This window comes from Taurulus bubalis (assembly GCF_910589615.1).
Source record: "Taurulus bubalis genome assembly, chromosome: 1".
NCBI classification, from domain to species: domain Eukaryota; kingdom Metazoa; phylum Chordata; class Actinopteri; order Perciformes; family Cottidae; genus Taurulus; species Taurulus bubalis.
This window is the reverse complement of record NC_136589.1, coordinates 45,451,357-45,474,594: the sequence shown is the minus strand read 5'-3', so window position 1 is coordinate 45,474,594 and position 23,238 is coordinate 45,451,357. Positions and strand designations below refer to the sequence as shown.

Sequence of the window (23,238 nt, the reverse complement as noted above, 5' to 3'; positions counted from 1 at the left end):
ATGGCAATGCAATTTTTCTCACTGAGTCAAACAGGCTCAAAACCACATCGGTCTGATAAGTAAGGTAGTTGTGTAGTCGTAAAATACCCTGACTGAGGCATGTGATGCTATCAAACTGAAAATGCACAGAATATAAATCTGTTTTATGGTTCAGCAGGCTCCCTTTTGGTTTGTCTGGAGTTTTAGTTTTTACCTTTAACAAATATGGACATGAACCTGCTGTAGGCACCTTATTTTTGGCTTGTTTGTGATAATATCATGAGTCGGCCCATTTTTTGTTAATCTGGTGGATGCTGTTTAACCAGAATCCTCTGGCTGTTTGTGTTTATGGATATGAACCTGCAAAGCACCTTATTTCTGCTTGGACATGTTGTTGACGGCTTATTTACTATTATTGTGATGGATACTGTTTCAATATGTTCAGTTTATATTATGCCTTTTGGGATATGGACCTGCTGTAACTACCTAATTTCTGCTTGGAATAGTTTTTGATAGTTTCCTGAACAGGCTCTGATACTGAATACTATTATACTATTTTCAAATTGTTTTCTACATTTGTGGATATGTCAGAAAAACAATGTCAATTTTTGTTTTGTTTATGTTTTTTATGTAACTTTTGTAATTCTGTATCAAAGCTTGATAGCCTTCCTGTGTTTTGGAATGGAATGACAGTCTGTAACTGATTATATAAAGTGGAAGAAAAGAGACCGTTTACCTGTGGAAATATACATTACTGTTTTTCATTTTTAGCCATTATTTGATCAATATTCTGTGCGGCCCTCACACCCCCCGTGTTTTTCTTATTCGGCCCACTTGCTACTGAAGTTGAATAGCCCTGATCTAGACTAATATTGCTCTTTTTACTCATTAAACAGCTTTAGTTTCTAGTTATTGATAAATATTCTATGCACACAACATTTGATGAGTTTATTATATTTGATGCACTGTTATAAACAGTGTTTAAATGATCTCCTTAACTAACTGCAAAGTTAAAATGCATATAGTAGCTCTAAGTCACTAATAATATCACTTCTGTAGCTTTTCCAAAGTCCCATACTTATCACAATGGTAACTCAAAGACATGACATAATGCTGAGCTTCTAAACTCCATGACATCACCGATTTCATTTTCTCTCGTTTCTGCCTTCAGAGACCGTGGTAACTGCTCAGTGACGGACTAGCGTGTCATAGGTGGCTGCAATAAGATGTGCAGGGAGGGTAAACGCGTGCTTCCCCTTTAAGAAGTGTGTAATCCCATGGGAGCTCCCTGTCCCTGGGCTACTTCCATGGACTCAAACCTGTCCAACCTGCTCTCTCTGTGTGTCAGGGAGTCGTAAAGAAGTGATGCTTTACACTTTGACAGACCCAGGGTCCCGCTGTAATTAAGATCAACAGCTTTCATCCTGTGTGCGTCTTTTTTATTTTGATTATCTGCTGCTGAGAGAATGAAGCCGAGCGTTGGCTGACAGATGAGGAAGTGTGCCATAACGCACACTGATATGGTTCTACATCTCCACCTCCCTGACATTTGTCATTGCTATGAGTAAATACAGGAGGGCATGTTTAGAGGAGAGCTAGTAGCAGCCGCTCTGCTTCCAAGGACGACAGGTAGCCAGTCAAGACTTAAACACACATCGGACACGGGATACTCGTTCATCTTTTCTGTTCTTTTCTTTTTGATTCAACTCTGCTTCAACGCGGTGGATTTGTGAATGAGTGGAAAGGAGCTGGAGGTACGGTTTGTTGCTCTGAGCCACAGGAAGCTGTCCGGCTCCTGTGTTTCCCTCCACACTGTTTGCTCAGTGCAATAACGTGAAAACGGGTTTTTATCATGGACAGCTGACTGAGAGCTCCCCTCAGCACTTAATGGACTGCTCATGTGTTTACAGAGTGACACCTTTGACCCATTGCACTGTACAGTTTTTTTTAAATCTAAATGATAGGTTTAATGAGTCTGAAACTTTTACAAACCGAATTCTTCGTAAATAGAGGCAGAGCAGATAACAGACGTCCCATTGATTTCCCCAGCTTTAGAATGAGGAAGGGTGGGGCAGTCCACACCCTTTCAATATGACGGGCTTATGAATTCTTTTCTCTCGTTTGCCATGTCGACTATCTTTCACAATATCTTTGTTTTTCTTCCTTCTCGCTCCCACTGTTAGCTGTGATGCAAATGGCCATGCCCTGGAGGCACACACTGTGTTCAGAGCTGGGACATTTAACCTTAGACACACAGTCATCGCAGACAGTGAGGACTCTTTTCGTTCCTCGGTGCTCTGCTCAAGACGTGGGAACATTTAGTTTAAGAATCGCGATGTCTTCGGACATGAACTTCTTTCATTTGCTATATTTGGGATCTACGCATTAATAAGCAGAGAACACCAAAGGAATTCAACAGTTTAGGCTGCAGGAAGTCAAAATGGTATGTAACTGATGTTTCGTGCTTTTTGTCCTAACATGTGCTCTTTACACTGTGACCACGGTCAGGTTTCAAAGGTGTGTTTCACGTCGACAGAGTGCGGTTTCTTTGTTTTCTTCTTCTCCTGTTTGGCTGCACGGAAATGTGGTTCATAACTGAGTAAACATTGTGAAGCCACTGCTGCGGTCTCACGCTTTAATAAGAAACAGTAGTACACTTCTCGTTGATTATTGGGCTCTTTTTGGCCCTAAGCCCGTGTGGTTGACCCTTGAGCTGAGCATGGAAGGAGATTCATGTGCGTCTAGTTAGTCATTAGACGTCCCGCTCCAGGGGATTGTTTTACCAGTGTGTTGTTATTTGCACCAGAGTGTCTGCGCTTAACCGGCTCAGCCTGCTCCAGTTTAGAGCTGTAAACATTGAAATAGGCTCTAGCTTTTAGAAGATGGATTATGTAAGTAAACCATTTCAAGATAAGTTGTGGTATTTTCTTCATACCACCTTTTTATTTTATTCTTGGGGAAAACAAAAACAACAACAACCAGAAAAGACGCTATTTTCGAGAATATAAATCTTTTATTTAAAAAATAAATCCACAATAATGTGTGTGTGTGTGTGTGTATATGTATGTATGTGTATATATATATATATATATATATATATATATATATATATATATATATATATATATATATATATATATATATATATATATATAATTACGTGTTTATGTGTAAAAACGTTTACAAAATTCCATTGGTTTGAATTTTCCTGATAATTATATAATATTTATTTCCAGCCGTCAAATTATTTCTGTGACCTCAATTCAATTAACATTTTCAAAGCGGAAATACTAAAAAAAATGTAATTAAATACATAGCATTCATCCAACAAACCCTTTTTCCCAGAATATCTTTAATATCGGGAAAACCCCTAACACATGACAAACTAACTTGCTACATGGTTTCGAACATTTTGTCGCTATTTGTTACAGTTATTCCAAAGATATCAAAGGCGTGGGTCGATTGTTCTTTTCAACAATATTTTTATAGATTTTTTTTTCAGCATTACATACATAACAAAAATAAACATGCATACATGGTGTACATATACAAGAGATAACTCCTTGGCCTTTGCATACTTTTAACCCTTTATTGTAATTTTACATTACTTCAAAGGTGTGTGTGTGTGTGTGTGTGTGTGTGTGTGTGTGTGTGTGTGTGTGTGTGTGTGTGTGTGTGTGTGTGTGTGTGTGTGTGTGTGTGTGTGGTAGTCCATACATACAGCTGCTCCACAATGCATGGTGAACTATGTTTGTTTTTCTAGCCTACCTTTCGGCTGGATATCTGAAGAGCATACCTTTTACATTTCATTTCCTGCTTTCTTTCTTTTTTTGTTTTGTTGCAAAGCCAGAGAGAAAGGTCTGTGCCAGCTGCTCTCGCCACCTCAATGTTTATCTTTTTGTCTGCTTCTCATCTGTCCTCTTCCAGAGCTCGGAGGACAAGAAGGGGATGCTGGATCGCCTCAGCCACTTCTTCAACTCCAAGAGGAGGAAGAGCCGGCAGCATTCAGAGGCTTCCTCCGACGCGACCTCCCCAACGTCCCCCCTGTCTCCCCGTTCACCCCAGTCTCCACAGGGGGAGGACGAGCAGAAAACGCCGACTCCTTCTCGAAAAGCCGGCGGCTCGACGGGGCCTGGTTATGCAGACTTCCGAGCGGGAGTGGAGAGCGGTGACGGCCTCATCCGACGCTCCAGTCCCGGCGCCTCGAGCGTGGCCTCCCTGCTGACGGGCGGAGCCGAGCTCCCGTTCGCAGACAGCGACAGCAGCGGCCGGGGCAGCGTCAGGGAGGTGCACGTGTGCAGGGTCAGCACAGCTGGCAGTGAAAGGCATTCTGGGAATGTGACCCCCACCGCTCTGGACCTTGCTTCCACCACTCGACCGAGAGCTGACCCGGGCTCAGAACTTGGCTTCGCGGACTCAGTGGTGGAGGAAGTGAGCAAGAGGCTGCAAGTCAGCTTGGATGAAAACATCTGCAAGAGCACAGAGGGGTCCGGTGAGGACCAGGCAGTCAGTCCGACCACACTGTCGACAATTAACATCTCCCTCTCCAAGGGGGCCGAGGCCCCAAAGTCCCCGAACTTAACCTCCATAAGCTTAGCATCAAAGAAGGCATCTGTGAAAGTTGGAGAGAAGGGGCACAGCACCGCGCTGAGAGGGATCACTTTAGCCTCTCAGTCGTCCTCCTCACACCTCGTCACCTCCCCAAAGCAAGACGGGGGCTCTCCGGACGTAGATATGGAAAACAAGAGGAGGGGTCAGGTGTTCTCTTGGGGAGACGCAGCCACGCCGTGGAGCCCTTCACCTGAGAGCGAGCCAGCGCCCCGAGGCGATCTCCACAAAGCAATATGGGTGGAAACGTACCTGGGGCCGGAGGAGGAAGGGGAGAGGGAGGGGCAGAAAGAGAGGGATATAACGAAACAAGAGGAGGAAGGCTCCAGAGCGGACTCGCCTCCCGTGCTGGCGATACCTGTCACGGTGATTCCCGAGGACGACTCGCTCCCTCGGAGCCCCTCCCCCTCAGAGTCCGGTGGCAGCCTGCCACAGTCCGCCAGCTCCTTGGCAGCGACTGCAGGGGAGTTCCAGACGACCGCACCACAGCCGGGAGATTCGGACGCCGTAACAGGCTCCAAGAAAAGTTCATTTAAGGAGAAACGCAGAGATATTCGGGTCACTCGCAAGACCGTGAACCTGCCCTCGAAAAGCAAGGTTTTTGCCCACAAGGTGTTGGTGACCCCGGAGCCGGGTTTGGACGGGAGCGAGCCAGCGGAAGAGGAGCTCAGCAGAGATTCGACTACAAAGACTCCAGGCACATCAGGAGGGGAACCGTGAGTATCTGTCTGTTTTACTTCTCCGTGGTTACTGTTTAATAGTCCCCTTTGATCCTGCGGGAAACCATAAGCAGGCGAGCTGAAGAGGGCTAAGCCTGCATGCAACCTGAGCTCGAAGTTCCCAAGCCCCATTGTACCAGAGCAGAACAATACAGACCGTATGAAATAGTCACGGTCGGTACATCTCATACAAAAACAGTGACGTGTTCATATGAAGTGCTATAAATTACCCTTCAAGTTGCGTAAAAGCATGTGTTACTTACTAAACAATAATGGTCGTAGTAATAATGAAGTCAGGATTGATTTATCACCTTTTAATATAAATGTTGCTGTTTACACATGGTGTATATTCTCTACCTGAATAAGTTAGTCATTACAAACCCTGACGGGTGACTCCTGCCTGCACACTTTTGTTTGACTTTAGGGTTTCATGGTTAAACTAAGACACATGTCTATATAAAATGAAGGCTGCGCGTATAGATACTGCTTTTAAAGAACGAATAACACTCCTCGAAATGTTTGAGTGACTGTTCCCTCCAGGCTACAGGTGGTCATACTTGGTTTGATTTATAGGTTCAGAGCTTCTGCAGGGAGATTTTAAAGGAATTTATAGGTGTTCTTGGGGAAATATGGAACATATTTGCTGTCCAGATGGAAGAGTGTTATCAATCCCCTCATCTAACTTAGGACAAGAAAGAGAAGAAGCGTATTTCGAAACTATCGTCAAACTAGTTATTTGACTTGTATGCAGATACTTCATCCAAAATGAAATGTAATGTTTCCTTGTCTTCCTCTCCCTTCAGACTGCCACGCCTCCAAAACAACAATGTGGAACTCAAGGAAGCCAGCCCTGAGCCAAGTACAGACGGGACTACACACTCTGAGTCAAATACTCATGAGCCCATAGTAAAGGAAAAAACAGACTCAGAGGCCTCCGACTTTGATGATACCTTTTTAACTTCAGACATGTCCAGAGCAAAGGCCCAAGCATCGGGGTCTGGGTTGAGAGGCCAAGGGTCCAACCAGGCTGCAGCCACCAAACGAGGGCTTAAAGCAGCAGAAAGTGGGCATACCACAGCAAGTGGAGCAAAGGCCCCATCCTCAGCAGCTGGCAGCAAGAACAAAAATGGAACAACAAAGGCGAAGGCCTCCACAGAGTCCACGAGGGTGGGAACTTCCAGTGATATGCGCCCACAGAGGGAACCTAGCAATGATAAAACAGTTTCTATGTTACCAACATTAAAGGACCAGAGAAGCAGTCCCTCAAGTTCAAAGTCTAAAATCCCCAAAAGGGCAGCATCAGATTCTGATGTGAAATCACCAGTGACACCAGATAAACCATCAGTGACTGACGCCTCTGGGTCGCTGGTCACTTCCAAACTGCAGAAACAACCCAGAAGCAAAGAAGCGTTGAAATCTCCGCTCACTGCCCCCAAAGCTGGCAGGAAACCAAGTCTTGAAGAGAAAGCTCCGTCAGGAGATATTTCTCCCACTAAATTAACACACAAGACGGGAACAAAGCTTGTTAAGGAAAAACCAGATGAGAGCAGTGACTCTATACACCTGGTAAATGGCGTGGAGAAAGACCACGAGGAGAGGAGTGTTATAACAGGACAGCCAGCTGACAGGGAGGGCCTTGGCGTCAAGAAACAAGGGCAAAACCATCTGGAGATTAATGCCTCCTTGGCATCAAAAAGTCGGTTGCCCGTTTCATCGCCGTCGAGAAAGCACAACGACGAGGCGACTCAAACAAGTGGCACCAACGATAAAAAAACGACATCTGATCCGGCCGATCCAGGCAGATCCAGCACAGTCCAGAAGCAGAGTCCGGAGCAGCGAGAAGTGACTCCTGGCGAGAGACCCGGTAGTGCGACGCCACCCGCGCTCCCTGAAAGCCCCAAGAAAGGTAAGACGGTACGATCCCCGGGTTCCAGTACTGTTTACTCATTAAATCAAGCATGCTTGTTGGCAGGGAATGAAAGATCAACTTTGTAGACACCGTTCACTTTGAGGTTTAGAAATTGTTCATCTTATATAGGAATTGTTCGACATTTTGTAGATGATCAGATTGATTTTTACTCTCATATCTGTGCAGTACGTGGAGCTACAGCCAGCAGCTGCTTAGCTTAGCACAAAAAAAAGCACAAAGCTTGCCTGGCTCTGTCCAATCACAACAAGATTACCTGCCAGCACCTCTGCAGCTCACTGATTAACACGTTATGTCTTGTTAAAAAAATAAATAGTCCCACACACATAACCCCTTGTAAGACAACAACATATTGTTTTTACACTTAAACAAGCAAGATATAATGTGCTAATTTGGGAGCTTTAGAGATGCTGGTTGGTTGGCAGAGCCAGACCTCCCCTCCCCCCTAAGCTAAGCTAACTGTCTAACTGGCACCTTTTGGCTCCAGTTTCATATTTTCCACACAAGAAAGCAAATAATTTCGAACTACTCCTTTTTAAGGCGAGGACATTTATTGTCATTGAAGATTGTGTTGTATTAAAACTGTGTGTGTCCGTTTTAAACAGGGAGCATGCTGGCAACCAGACCATCCAAACCCCTCTCTAAAAGCAGCATTAGCCATGAAGAGAGTGACACACCCACCTTGTGTTTATCTCCACCTCCCACCAAGCAAGAGAAAAATGTCTCATCGAGGCTCCCCAAACAGACCGACAACACTAAGCACCATAAAAGTCCAGTAAAGGATTCCGCAGATCCCCCATCATCTGGTAGCAAGCTTCCTACCAGAGGTCAGAGAAGCTCCAACAAAGAAAAATCCAGAAATCATTCATCGACTGAGAATTCTGTAAGCACATCCACGTCTAAACGGGAAGACTCGAATCAGGAGGGGAACACAGAGACGGCTGTCGCAGCGTCTGAGAGTGTCGTTGCAGATGAAGTGAAGGACAATGCCAGTGGTGACATCCTGAAAGTCCAGGCTCTGTCTACAAAGGAACAGGAGCGAGTAATACAACTCCCAGACAATCAGCCCAGTGCCAGTGAAAACAAGCTGAAAGGAAATGAGACTAAAGAAATACAGGAGAGCACAACCAGTCCTGCAACTGGGGAGATTTCAAAAGTCCATCAAACACAAAACAACAATGCTATTATTTTAGAAAACAATCAAGGAAATGTTTCACTAGTTACAGGGGCTGAGGTATTGCCGAGCAGTGAAGTTGACAAGGCAAGTCCATCTCAGTCGTCGGTTACTGATGTAAATGATGCAGAGATTGATGGCCAGCTCGAGACTAAACCACCAACAAAAATTGAGTCTCAGATTCAAAGTGACAACAACACACAGGAACAAGAAACATTGATTTCACCAAAGATTTGTCCAGAAGAAGTAAAAGAGAAAGACATTTTAGAGACAACAAAGCTGATAAGTAACATTAAACCAGATGCAATCCAGGGGAGAAGCCTTCTCGAGCTCAATCTCATCTCCGCTCATGAGGATGTAACTGATATGTCAGCCAAACCGGTTGAAAGCAGTCACTGTGACATAATTGCCCCCTCTGATCAGGAAGGTGTTTTGCCCAGGAGTGTTTCCCTTAAAGAAACAAATAAGGTCACTTCTGAGGAATATTGCAGAAATGATCCTGCTAAATTGGCATCAAAAGATCAAGATGCTGAGCCAACCGATGGCATTTCAGCCACTTCTATTGCTGTTTCAGTTGAAGCTAACTTGGCCAATATAGAGCAGCAAAAAGAGTTATTGAAGGATCAAACAACAAATATCATTCTTAAAAATGATAGATTGCCCACATTAAGCAGAGATTTAGTAAAAGATGTTGAGGTTGAGGAGAAAAGTAAAGAAGAGGCTGGCAGGAAACCAGCAGAGGCTTTGGACACTCAAACACAGACTGTTTGTGAATTGCCCAAGAATGTTGAAAATCAGCTGGACAAAGAGCCTATTTTACTGGCAGGAGAATTTGAAAGACAGAAGAAAGACTCAAAATCAAATGGAAAGCTGAACGACACAGCGGTGGAGAGCACTGACTCACAGGACAATTTAAAAAAGGAGCTAAAGGGCATAACTATCGAGGATGAAGCAGAGAAAGAAATTACAAAAACACAGAAGCTGACAGATCTATCATCAGGGGAGACACGTTTACAGCCTGCCTCAGAGGAGGGACCACATATGGTCATTACGGATGCCCTGGAAGAGCAGAAGACAGAGGCAGAGCAAGCAAGAAGTGCACTCCATGAAAATACGGCCAGTGCGGTTGATACAAAGCAGGAAAGTAAGATCATCTTAAAAGAAAATGCAAAGAGTGGTAATAAGGAAACAGATCAGCAGCTGAAGACGCAAACTATGACAAATGAACTGGAACCCAAAGTACTTCTTGCCAAAGATGAGAAAGTCAGGGATACAGAAGCATATCAGGGGGACAAACATGCTGATATTGAAAAGAAAAGTCCAACACCAGAACTAAAAGCCTTAAACACTAAAACTACTACTACTAAAGAAGAGAGTAAAACAAAGGACTTATTAATAAATAATTTACCAAATGAGACTGCTGAAGTTAGGAGGCACGAGGAACAGAATACCTTAATTGCAAGAGACCAAGATGAGAACATTAAAAAGACGAAAGCAGAGGAAAATGCTCATCGATCAGCAGAATCCAAATGTCCGAATGCTAACATAGATCAGAGGCCTGTGATCGAAAAAGCTCCAGAGAAGACAACAGAAAGACACATTTTACAGATGGATACACCTCAAGATCTAAAAGCAGTAAGCAGTGAAACCCAGAGTGCTGAATGTGCTAAAAATAAGATTGAAATAAAGGATTCATCAGTTAAGAGTTTGGTGAATGAGACAACAATGCCAACAGAAGCTCCAAAGAAGATATCAGAAAGCCAAATTCAAGGACCAACGGTTATAACTACAAAAACCAAAAGTGCAAAGGGAGCTAAAGAGAAGACTGAAGCAAAGGATTCATCAGTTAAGAGTTTGGTGAATGAGACAACAATGACAACAGAAGATCCCAAGAAGATATCAGAAAGCCAAACTCAAGAACTAAAGGTTGTGAGCACCACAACTCATAGTGCAAAGGGAGCTAAAGAGAAGACTGAAACAAAGGATTCATCAGTTAAGAGTTTGGTGAATGAGACCGCAATGACAACCGAAGCTCCAAAGAAGATATCAGAAAACCAAATTCAAGGACCAACAGTTACAACCACAAAAACCCAAAGGGCAAAGGGAGCTAAAGAGAAGACTGAAGCAAAGGATTCATCAGTTAAGCATTTGGTGAATGAGACCGCAATGCCAACAGAAGCTCCAAAGAAGATATCAGAAAGCCAAATTCAAGGACCAAAGGTTATTAGCACAACAACCCAGAGTGCAAAGGGAGTTAAAGAGAAGACTGAAGCAAAGGATTCATCAGTTAAGAGTTTGGTGAATGAGACAACAATGACAACAGAAGATCCCAAGAAGATATCAGAAAACCAAACTCAAGAACTAAAGGTTGTGAGCACCACAACTCATAGTGCAAAGGGAGCTCAAGAGAAGACTGAAACAAAGGATTCATCAGTTAATAGTTTGGTGAATGAGACCGCAATGCCAACAGAAGCTCCAAAGAAGATATCAGAAAACCAAATTCAAGGACCAACGGTTACAACCACAAAAACCCAAAGTGCAAAGGGAGCTAAAGAGAAGACTGAAGCAAAGGATTCATCAGTTAAGAGTTTGGTGAATGAGACCGCAATGCCAACAGAAGCTCCAAAGAAGATATCAGAAAACCAAATTCAAGGACCAACGGTTACAACCACAAAAACCCAAAGTGCAAAGGGAGCTAAAGAGAAGACTGAAGCAAAGGATTCATCAGTTAAGAGTTTGGTGAATGAGACTGCAATTATTAGCGCTAACAGCAAAGTTTGCATTGAACAAGACCAGAAGTACAAAATTGTCAGAGATCAACATGAAGATATAAACACACAAGATATAAGCCAATCAACAGAATCCATTCTTCCAAATACTGACCCAAAACAGGAACTGGAAAGAACGGAAGCTCCAAAAAAGATACCAGAAAGCCAAACTCAACTACTAAAGGTTGTGAGCACCACAACTCATAGTGGAAAGGGAGCTCAAGAGAAGACTGAAACAAAGGATCCGTCAGTTAAGTGTTTGGTGAATGAGACGGCAATGACAACCAAAGCTCCAAAGAAGATTTCAGAAAACCAAATTCAAGGACCAACGGTTATAACCACAAAAACCCAAAGTGCAAAGGGAGCTAACGAGAAGACTGAAGCAAAGGATTCATCAGTTAAGAGTTTGGTGAATGAGACAACAATGACAACAGAAGCTCCAAAGAAGATATCAGAAAACCAAATTCAAGGACCAACGGTTATTAGCACAACAACCCAAAGTGCAAAGGGAGCTAAAGAGAAGACTGAAGCAAAGGATTCATCAGTTAAGAGTTTGGTGAATGAGACAACAATGACAACAGAAGATCCCAAGAAGATATCAGAAAGCCAAACTCAAGAACTAAAGGTTGTGAGCACCACAACTCATAGTGCAAAGGGAGCTAAAGAGAAGACTGAAACAAAGGATTCATCAGTTAAGAGTTTGGTGAATGAGACGGCAATGACAACAGAAGATCCAAAGAAGATATCAGAAAACCAAATTCAAGGACCAACGGTTATAACCACAAAAACCCAAAGTGCAAAGGGAGCTAAAGAGAAGACTGAAACAAAGGATTCATCAGTTAAGAGTTTGGTGAATGAGACAGCAATGACAACAGAAGATCCCAAGAAGATATCAGAAAGGAACATTCAGGAACTACAAGTCATAGCCAGCAAAATTCAAAGTGATGATGGAGCTAAAGAGAAGACTGAAACAAAGGATTCCCCAATAAAGAGTCCGGAAAATGAGATTGTAATTGAGAATGCTAACTCTGAAGTTAGCAACCCAAAGAACCAGAAACTCTCAATTAGAGACAAACATTTGAAAACTGAGGAAACCACTGATCAATCCACAGATTTAGAAGCCCCAAATGCTAACCCAGTTGTTTCCACAACTGAAAAAGCAGCCAGTAAGGCTGACAAGAAAGAGAAGAAAATAAAAGAAATTAAAATTGAAAATATATTGACAAAGCAGGAGGATCCGCAGATGATGGAATCCAAGATGGTTCCCAAGCAAGAGTCAGAATATATTTTTGAGACAACCATAAACTTCAGTGAACCACAAAAGCCTGTCAAACCAACACTCAATGACAGTTTGTCTCTTTCTGCAACCGCTGAACCATCTGCACCATCTAAAAATATTCAGCTGAAAAAGGAATCTCTATCTAGCTGGTTAGATGTGGAGCATCAAAAACAGAAGAAGCAACATAAAAGAAGAACACTAAAGGCCTCAGCCAGTGAGGATCGATCTCTTGAGCCTGCTGACTTGAATGATTTTATCAAGAGCATTAAAGAGGGCAGCATTCCCTTCTCACTACCTCCAAAGAGACATGATCGTAAAAAGTCCCTCTCTCCACCCTTTGCCATGCCGGCCATAAAGGAGGAACATTTTGAGAAAACATTTGATCCAGAAGAATTCCAGTTCGGTTTAAGAAACACTGGCACATGTTTCAAGGGTCCTACCCCAGCTATGGTGGTCAAACTAAGAGCAGCTGATAGGAAAGGACGGACCCTGGAGAAACATGCACAAGATAATGCTTTGGACACATCTAGAGACCAAATGAAATCACTTGGTGAGGTGGAAGGAAAAAATGGAGTCGATGAGGAGACAAATACTGAAGCAGGCAAAGAAGAGGGACAAAACAATAGAGGAGAGCCTGGGAAGCTGACGTCACGACTTGGAAGGATGTCCATCCTCTCCGGCTTACTGAATTCCCCTCGGTCCTCCAGGAAGAGCAAAGAGGAAGCTGCCTCCACTTCAACAAGCACACTTTCTTCCCAACAACAGGGCTCGCTTAGAAACCAGGGAGTTGTTGATTCGCCTCTGCCTGCAGTTGAAGCAGATGAGAAGGATCTGAAGGGTGTGGTTCAAGGCCCACTTGTAGGTGGTGGTATAGGTACAGTTAGTGAGTCAGCACTCAACCCCTCCTCTCCTCCTCCTCCTCTTCCTCCTCAGCCACTCCCGGAGATAAAGCTGCCAGATCATTTAGAGAAATACCTCAAGAAGAACAAATCCGTTTCTGAGACCTCCCAGGGCTCTACACAGATGACTAAAACTAAACTGAATCCCGAGGGTACTGTGATGGACCAGGCCTCGATATTGGGGGCACCGGATGTGGATGTTGGCCTGAAGGTTCCTGCAGGACTGCCTCCAGCCAGAAACAACAGCCAGCAGACTTCTCGAAATGGATTTACTACTTCTAAGACTAAGGTAGGAGTTTCAGTATTTAAAATGAGGTCCAATAAGTGTGGTTTCTGTTCCACTTTTTAAATATTTATTCCTACAAATCCTAAGCCTGAATGGGGTTTAAGCTCCTACGCAGAGTGTTGGTATTTCCACATTTATTTCCATGGTGACATGTCTCACTTTCATATCCTGTTCTTTTGTTTAGTGGTGGTGTTGCAACAAAGTCGTGAATCATTTGCAAGTGAGAACAGGATAAAGGAACGTTTCCTCCGTGTGGAATTCTGCACAGAGAATCTTAGCCAAGACCTTCTTTAGCTCAACTATCGCGTGACAATTACAGAATTTGCATTAAAATGCAAATGTGGCAGAACTATGCAAAAGGTGTTTGTGTTTGGATGAACACAGTGTGCAAACCAAACCTGCTGCACAACAAGTATTTATATCTCTCCCTTCTAGATCCTTGCATCACCAGACAGTTATTTTAGTAACTTTCTTCCAACCTAAATGTACACGAAATTCTCCCTCAGTGATTCTCCAACAGGGGTACTTGTACCTCTGGGTACTCGAGGATGTGTAAAGAGAACTGGATAAACCCTTCATTCCTATGAAAGTTGCTTAGTCGCTCATGAAGCAAAATAAGTTAGTCTTCCCTGTATAAAAAATGAAGGTCTTCCGCATTATGGGCCCCATAGATGCATGGGCACGTCCCAGCGCTCGGTCCAGCCGCGTTCTCAGGCTGTAAAACAATGTAGATTAGATAGCTAAACTTATAGTGGAAATTGATAGCTAAAAGGAATGGGTAGATGGTTACAACTGTTAGCTAAAAGTAACAGCTAATTTTTGAAATAGCTAAAAGTAGTGGCTAAATCATTTAAATGGATGGCTTAATAAGGTAATGGGTAAATTATTCAAATGGGTAGGTAAAGGTAATGGGTGAATGGTTGATTTAGTTAGAGAAAATGTTTTAAAAAACACATTTGAAACAAATTTGTCTCTGAAGGGGTTTAACAAATAAAGTTAGCTCTTCTGTTTGGAGGACTGAAGTCTTTTTAAAGCACAGGCTCAAGTTCATAATCAAAATATTACATTTTCTTTCAGATTCCTGCAGTAAGAGGCTTCCACAAAAGGCCTGGAAAGGTATGATTAAATGCCATTTTCTTGCTTTTTGTGTGATGCTTTGTGTCAATAACACAATGTTTGCTGCTGCATATTCTAATGCAATGTCCATTTCCCACATCCAGATTGTCATTCACGAGCATGCTCAGTTTGGAGGGCAGCCGTTTGAACTCCATTGTGATTTAGAGGATGCCACCACAATGAAGCTGTCCCCTGTCATCTCAGTCAGAGTAATCAGAGGATGGTACGGGTCTTTGTTAGCATTCATTAAACCTGCATGTGTAATTCACTAAAACCTGCAGTATAAGTGACTATCAGCATAAGTGACTATCCAGGTCACATGGCACTTGGTACTTTAGCACTGGCTATGTTTCAGAACCATCCTACCAGATCCTCTCCACTTGTTTTCCGTGGTTCTCTTTGTCCTCATCCATACACAAAGCTGTGTAATATCTCCTTTCGCTATCCATGAACAAATTACATTTATCATTTGTAATGCCTCTTTTTCTCTAGCTGGCTGCTGTATGAAAAACCAGGCTTCCAGGGTCGTATCATCGCCCTGGAGGAAGGTCCAACAGAGCACATAGTGAACATGTGGGCAGAGGAGGGAACTCCAACGACGCTGGACCAGATGGGTCAGCCTGTACCGACGGCTCCGATGGTCATAGGCTCTCTTCGATTGGCAGTTAGAGTACGGGAATCTGTTCATACATCAGCCTGTCATACGACATTCATATGGTTCTTTACTAAATCCTCATGTCATAAAACTGTACCAAAATATATCTAGATTTAACATTAGAAAGGTTTGTCTTCATTTGTTAGGGATAAAATAGTTCACTTTTCAAAGCTCAGTGAGCCTTAGGGGTAATTTTCAAGCTAAAAACATCAAATTCTCACACAATTTCATTTTGATATTGTACTCCGCAGGACTACAGCGTCCCCCGAATCGACCTGTTTGCAGAGGTGAACGGAATGGGGAGGATGTCATCGTACTGTGACGAGGCTGTAGAGATTGGCTCCTACGGGATGCCACAGACCACCGGCTCCATCAAGGTTCACTCCGGAGTGTAAGTTCCTCTGACAGCCGAAGGCTCTTTGGGGTCACTCACTGAGAGGAAGAGTATGTGAATGGTTGTTGTTCCGTTGTAGAAGCTTCAGTCTACAGTGATGGTGGCCACCCTGCTACTAAGAGCTAGCTTTTGCGCTCACAACGATGCAAGCTCTAGAAGACCGTATGTGTGCAGCATCTGTTTATCTGTGAAGGAATGCGTGCTGCAGGCCAACGCTTATGATTGTCCTAGTTTTAACCGCTGATGATTGGTTGTTGATGGTTAGCACATTTTTCAACTGGTGTGTATTTAGTCCTTTTTTAGTAATTTCCTGCCTCCACTTCTTTTCCTCACCCGCTCTCCCATGCCGTCCCTGCGTGTCTTTAGCTGGCTGGTGTACACCGATCCGGGCTTTGGGGGTTTTGTTGGCGTGCTGGAGGTGGGGGAGTATCCCTGCCCAGAGAACTGGGGCTTCCCTGAGCCCTTCATCGGTTCTATCAGACCCCTCCGATTGGTACAAAACATGAAATATGACAAACATTTGCACTCTACTGTCCTTTTGTCAGTTGCCTCGGTCTGACAAATGTGTGTCTCTTCAATACAGGGACCAATAATGGTGGAGCATCCTCACGAATCCAAGGTGTGTTGCATGACATGTTGTTTGCATCCATCAACAGCTGTTTGTAGAAACCACACAAAAGGTTGTGTGTCACTTTCCTATCTCTGAGAGAGTCACACACTCTACACAGGACACATCTAACTTCCTCCCCTTTCGTCTCCCCAGGCCTTAGTGTTTGAGAAGCCCAACTTTGATGGAGAGTGCACGGAGGTCGACAGCGACGTGTACAACTTGCATGAAGAGGCGGACGGGGACCGAACGGGCACACCAGACGAGAACAAGAGGACGGTGTCCACAGTGGGATCTATAAAGATACTTGGTGGTCTGTAAGTACCTGTTTGAGTCAATACATGCAGAGCCAATGATGATAATGCCATCCCTCTTTGTTCGTCATATGTTGTCTTCTTAAAAATGTATCCAAACAAAACTCAGATTACATTTGACTGATCCTTGTTTGCTTTGTGCTTGCAGCTGGGTGGGCTACCTGGAGGCAGACTTCGAAGGCCAGCAGTACATCCTGGAGGAGGGGGAGTATCCCCACTGCAGTGACTGGGGAGGGTCTGAGGACGGGCTGCTGTCACTTCGGCCCGTAGGCCCAGTAAGTACCACCTGCAATGTTACTGACCCATTGGAATGGTGATCTGCAGGATGTCTGGCTTGATCGTGCTCCATCTTTGGGACCTGGCACTGCTCGTTGTTGGGTTTCTGCACTCCACCTCTCACAGAGCATTAATCATTTAAACACTTCCAGCTATTGATACCCGAAGAACTGGCAACCTAAAAGACTTGTTTCCTGTGTGGGAGAGTTCTCTCCTGGACAGTGAGAACTTCAAATGTTCGACTGCGTATGCCCATCATAGGTATAGAAAAAGGGGGTAGAATTCCAAGAGAAAATAGGATATTCTTTGAGATAAAAGTTTGAGTTTATAAAGTCAAAGATTTGCATGAGAGAAAGTCTGCAGATTAGAGAATATCCGTTTGCCGTGTATTATGCTGCTTACTTTATTATTAGATTCAGCAAAACTCGTGATTTATACCCAGCATCACCATATTATCATAAGCAGCCGGGCTTTGAAGAGACCTTGCTGGGAATTCAGCCTTTTCAGAAGAACAACTGAATCAAGTTTTTAGTTTTTTTCTGGTCAATTTACCACTTTAATGTTATAGTAATAATGTTTTTCTCTCTAAAAATGATCCCCCTCTCCCGGTTGGTTTCTTTGTACCACAAAGGCTTTAATACGAGAAGTGGCTCTTCACTTTCTAATAACTCCACTGTCTTATCTTCACCAGGGGTTCCAGTCCCCTCACGTGAAACTGTTCAGTGAGCGGCACTTTGATGAGCTGGGGCTGAACGTGGACCTGCTGGGTCCCGTCCCCAGCATGGAGGACTTCGGCCACGGCGGCAAAACTCAGTCTGTCAACGTCATGAGTGGAGTGTAAGTCAAGCAAGGAACAAGGAAACGACTCGCAAAGTCAAAATGTGGAAAGCAGGAGGGAAACAGCTTGACTCTGTGGTGTCCACGCCCTGCTAGTGTTTGGGCGTGTGCGTCTCACCTTCCATCCATGACTCAGCGCTCTGTCACTGTGTGTGTACACACACACACACACACACACAGCCCGGGAGGATACAATTATGAATGATCTTGTGTGACTGATCAATTTGGATAATTGAGAACTAATGTTTTGACAAAGAATGAAAGATCTTCATCTCTTGAGGGCAATGATTAAGGCTGATGACATGAATAAGACTGGTGCATCTTTAGTTACTATTAAAATCTACATTTATAAGCTTCTGTTCCAAGTTTCAGTCCGTAAACACAACATTCAAAGCTGTCCCCTCTTCGCCAGCGGGAAGAGCAGACTCTAGATTCACTCTCATTTCAGAAGGAGCTTTGTCCGCGTGGCGTTTCCTATCGCTTTATTTGGGGGTTTTCTCTCCCTCATGCTGACGTCTTTGTGCCCCTGGCAGGTGGGTGGGCTTTGAGAAGCCTGGGTTCAGCGGAGAGCTCTACGTCCTGGAGAGAGGCCTGTATGCAAACCCAGAGGACTGGGGAGCCCCGAACTTCAAGATCTCATCCATACAGCCGGTCTTCCATGTAAGAAGTGATGTGTAGGATCGATTATAAACAGGATGGAGTTTAAAGTATATCATCTGTGCCTGTGTGACGTTTTGAGTAAATGTGAATTTTTTTGAAAACAGTTTAAGCCACAAATGAACTCAGCACTCTGTTAATACCTCTCTTCTGTTGTTTTATAGGACGCACTGATGGGAACAACAAAATTCAAGGTATCGTCCCTCCATTCTGGACTATATATTAAACAGATTGACCCACGTGTGCTCACCCGTCCGGGGTTCTCTGTTCTATCTGGGTCGCTAAATTCGGTGTCCACGTGTGTCCCAGATGCAGCTGTATTCTGAGCCAGACTTCCAGGGACGGCTGGTGGCTCTGGAGGACAGCGCAGCAGCTCTGGATGAGGACTTCACACCCAAGTCCTGTAAGGTGCTGGCTGGCAGGTAGGCTCAACACACCAGACCTGGAACAGTCTGTGTCATATATATATATATATATATATCTCTTCTTTTTAGTATTTACTCTTTTATTTTTTGTTTTTATTTACTGTTAACAAAAATTGAGTGTTAATACAGTGTCACAAAACACAATATCACAGTACTCAAGTGCGTTGATATTTCCCTACACCCCAAACAAAGCAGTGTTATAAGAAGTGATTCTAAAGATGACGCAGGTTTTTGGGGTAAAATTGAAGAACGATAAGCCAACGATGTCGTGTCTCTGTGTGTCTCTGTGTCAGCTGGGTGGCGTATGAAGGAGCTCAGTTCACAGACGACATGTACGTGTTGGAGGTGGGAGACTACCCCGACACGGAGGCCATGGGCTTCCTGTCTTCAGGCGCTACCATCCGCTCCATACAGACCGCCGGACAAGTGAGTATTTGTCCACACGCTGACATGAAAAGATATCTTTGAGCCCTTTGTGGCGCTCATTCTGCGCCGTTGGTGACGAGGGAGTCCTTGTAAGTCGTGCTGTTTGAGACTCACAACCAATTCCAACTCTGGTTTTCTCGTTCAGGAGTTATCTCTGCCCTCCATCGTCTTGTTCAGTAAGGCGGGCTGTAGAGGACGCAGAGTGCCGCTGACGAACGGAGCCGTGAACCTGCTGCAGGCCGGCCTGGACACCCGCATCCGCTCCGTGGTGGTGGAGGGAGGAATGTATGTCCCGAGGAAAAGCCTCCGCTATCATCTTCCTGGTTTATGTGCAAACACACAAGCTTCATAGATAGCAATCAGAACGCAGTCAGACCTGCTCGTGATCGACGGGTCATAAAATACACCGGCACAACAAAATTCCAGTTATTTATGCTTTGTCTGAAAGTTGCTTTCAGACACGACCCTATGTAGATACATTTTCAGCACTTTCTGTTCTTCTTGTATAAGTTGTTACCGAAGCTTTTCTAACTTTAACCGATGATGTGTCGAGCGAAAGGTTTGACAGGGACACATGAAATTCCCTTAAGCGGTGTTAGCTTAGCTTCAGAGCAGGAAACGGGGCTTATTTGTGATTTTCTTTTTTGAAGCTGAACTAACGCTCGTGGCCGTCCTGTCTCTAGGTGGGTGTTGTATGAAGGCAGTAACTACCGCGGGCGACAGCTGCTTCTCCAGCCCAGTGAGGTGGCTGATCTGTGGAAGCTCAGCGGCACGCAGAAAATAGGATCCCTACGTCCATTATTCCAGGTATGGAAGGAGTGATATAGAGTAAATATTCTAGAACTGAGTCCTGCGTCAAGTTAGTGTCTCTGTTTTATTCATGGTCATTTCTCAAGTTAGATCATAGAATACTAGTTGAACAATGTCACGTTTATCAGGTTGGATCAATAAAAGCAGTTACACATTACTATACTATATACTACGCTTTGGCCTGAACCCATAAACATGAATGTGGGTTTGCACGTTTCCCTCCAACAGAAGCAGGCTTACGTCCGCCTGCGGAACACGGACACGGGATGCCTGATGTCCCTGACGGGAACTTTGGACGACATCACGCTGATGAGGGTCCAGGCTGTGGAGGAGACGGGAGGGTTGGAGCAGGTCTGGCTCTATCGGGACGGGCTGCTCGCCTGCAAGGTACTGCACGACACCGACGGAGCACAAGTGGGCCGAAACACTGTCATCCATTCCTGTGTGGAAACGGGCCATCTTTTTAAATCGCTAACGGCCACGGGATTTCATCAACCAGCTCAGAGAGGATATACAGAAGTACCGTAAAAGTCGGGTTATACGCCGCTACTACCTCCGGTCATTGTCCCCATTTGCGCCCCGCTGTAGCCAGCTGGCGCTCATGCTAGTTCCGCGCTAACTTCCGCTAGCTCTCCGCTAGCTCCCCGACAACCACCAAAGGTAGGGACCAGCCCCGGCTCTACACCCGACTTGGGCAGAGGGGACTCGGACAGTAGCAGCAGGAGCGGGGAGCTAGCTAGCTAGCACTGCTCCTAGCTAGCACTGCTCCTAGCTAGCACTGCTCCTAGCTTGCTACAGCGGGACACTGACCGGAGGTAGTAGCGGCGTATAACCCAACTTTTACGGTATTCATTTACAAATACTGTTTATTTAATAATCTCAAGAGAATATAACTGAATATTCCTCCCCTCCTGCGGCTCCACAATAATTATGAATCAATAATTAATCAGAGCCATGTGTCATGTATGAGTCATGTGTCACGTATGGCTTTACAGTACAGTTAGACTTATGCATTTACAAATAAGAAGTGAATGGCAGCCAGTTTTCCACAACGTAAAGACCGGTTTAATAACAAGGGAAATGAACCGGTACCGTCCTCCCCCAACATGCCCTGTGTTTCCAGCTGGTGGAGGACTGTCGCCTGGAGACCACCGGCAGTTTGGTGATGGAGGGCAGCAGGCTGAGAGTCACCGCGGAGCGAGGCCCAGGCAACCACCTGTGGAACATCACCCCAGACGGCCGCGTGCACTGCCACCTCAAACCTGCCCTGGTCCTGGAGGTCAAAGGTCAGATGACTGTCTTAACTTTGAACACACATTTCGTCAAGTTGCGTGTTATGGAATAGATCACAAAGGTTCCACTCTGTCAGGATGTGATCAGTCTTAAAGCAACAGCTCCATCTCCTGGTGTAACCCAGAGGCGCAGTTTTAGGAAAACCTCTGGCTGGCTGCACCAGTGCCCTCACAAACATCTGCTCCGTCTCCAGTCAAATTGATGTACTAAATAACTGGATTTGATCGTTTAGATTTCTCAATGACCAACTTCCCCAGTTGGAGTCGACCGTCTTAAAGAGTTTTCTAGAGCAAAAGGACTCACGTGCGTTTTCTTGGCTTTGCTTCTCAGGCGGTCATCAGTACGACAAGAACCAGGTGATCCTCAGCCCGTGTGACGAGAGAAAACTGAGCCAATGTTGGACCTTGGATATCCTGTGACCCAGACCAGCCCCCTTGCACTGATCCCTGTGATGCAGCTCCACCGTGGGACCCGCACCACGGACATGGAGCCAGTTTTGTGCAATCACTGCACCTTTTTGTAGTACTCTTGTTGAGGAGGGTGACCTTTGACTGGATCAACATCGTAGCTATTCTTAGTAGCGTAAACAATATTGCTTACTTTCTGCCACTTTATTTTGAACACTATATACTGAAGACTCCATGCCCCTCTCTCTGCGTGTGGTGAGAACTCGGCCCGGTTTCTCGGTCCTTTATGGACTTTTGTACTGCACGGGTCCAATGTCTGTTTGCTGAACATAATGTTGGCAAATATGAATGTAGAGAAGATATTGACAGTTGCAATATGAAGTCCGATGTGCCTACACTCCAAAGATGTATGTAGATTTTTTCCTTTAGTTATTACTGTGGATCAAAAAAAATATCTATTGTCAAATTAAAATTAAATAAATTAAAATAAAATAAAAATCTTTTTAGGACTTGATAGGTTACATGTTTACACAAACTGTACTTTACTGCATTAGGTTGTACATAAGCCTTGAGTGTATAGATCTGAGTTTGAATTTCATAACAGAACTGCAATAACAATGCTGCCCACTGTGTATTGTAAATATTTGAATGTAGAAGAGAAAATTGTTCCAGATGAAAATAAGAATGACATTTTCTGATTGTCTTTTTTAGAAAATAAAACATTGTCTTCCTTTAGACTTTAGCGACCTGTTTCTGTGAAACTTTGTTTCTCTAATAAGTTCTAATAATTCTCTAGTAGCTCTAATGTCTCTGATCATCAGATTCATTATTCCATTTTCCATGGATTAGGTGTGGAGGCGATTTGTGGCAATAACAATTTGGTATATTTTCATGGCATACTATATTATTTTTGATATGGCAAACTGTACTATGCCTCTTTTATGATGTTTTATATTATATATCTTTCTTTTTTTACAGCATTCTGTTATTGCATACAAAACTATAATAATTTGTGATATTTTATGTATGTCATCTTTAATGGCCACGCTATACTATGATAATGTTATTGTGTGTGTGTGTGTGTGTGTGTGTGTGTGTGTGTGTGTGTGTGTGTGTGTGTGTGTGTGTGTGTGGCTTCCAACACATCTGGCTCCTGAAGCCACTTTAAGACGCTTGTTCCAGCGCCCGAGAAACACAACTTGAGAAGTTTAATAAATGGGGAAAATAAACACAGGAAACGTGAGTGAGAACATTTGAATTGTTTCTGCACTTTCAAGCAGCTGCGTGAAAGAAAGACGAGACGATAAAAGCGTCGACACAAAGGAGGAGGAACGGGAAAAAAAAAAACACTCAAGAAGTTGATTGTGATGAATCTCCATCAT

The 23,238-nt window shown here is 44.1% G+C and overlaps 1 protein-coding gene across 1 annotated transcript; it reads left to right on the top strand.

The window, feature by feature from the left end:
• The first annotated feature begins 11,113 nt into the window (after positions 1 to 11,113).
• LOC306736487 (beta/gamma crystallin domain-containing protein 1-like) lies at positions 11,114 to 22,598 on the top strand. Its single transcript, XM_079218132.1, has 19 exons — positions 11,114 to 13,642; positions 14,717 to 14,755; positions 14,860 to 14,978; positions 15,248 to 15,425; positions 15,662 to 15,801; positions 16,171 to 16,297; positions 16,388 to 16,423; positions 16,568 to 16,728; positions 16,874 to 17,000; positions 17,693 to 17,838; positions 18,372 to 18,498; positions 18,660 to 18,689; positions 18,805 to 18,917; positions 19,214 to 19,346; positions 19,492 to 19,631; positions 20,030 to 20,153; positions 20,385 to 20,543; positions 21,280 to 21,442; positions 21,780 to 22,598. Exons 1-19 carry the CDS (start codon positions 11,453 to 11,455, stop codon positions 21,866 to 21,868), a joined length of 4,341 nt encoding a protein of 1,446 aa, XP_079074258.1. The 5' UTR covers positions 11,114 to 11,452; the 3' UTR covers positions 21,869 to 22,598.
• Positions 22,599 to 23,238: the final 640 nt, after the last annotated feature.

What these genes read in the sequence shown, in the direction of transcription:
- LOC306736487 (XM_079218132.1), top strand. Translation starts at nt 11,453, where the DNA reads ATGACAACCAAAGCTCCAAAGAAGATTTCAGAAAACCAAATTCAAGGA. An exon ending in TTACTACTTCTAAGACTAAG is followed by an intron (nt 13,643 to 14,716) that starts GTAGGAGTTTCA and finishes ATTTTCTTTCAG; the next exon opens with ATTCCTGCAGTAAGAGGCTT. An exon ending in GTGGTGGTGGAGGGAGGAAT is followed by an intron (nt 19,632 to 20,029) that starts GTATGTCCCGAG and finishes TCCTGTCTCTAG; the next exon opens with GTGGGTGTTGTATGAAGGCA.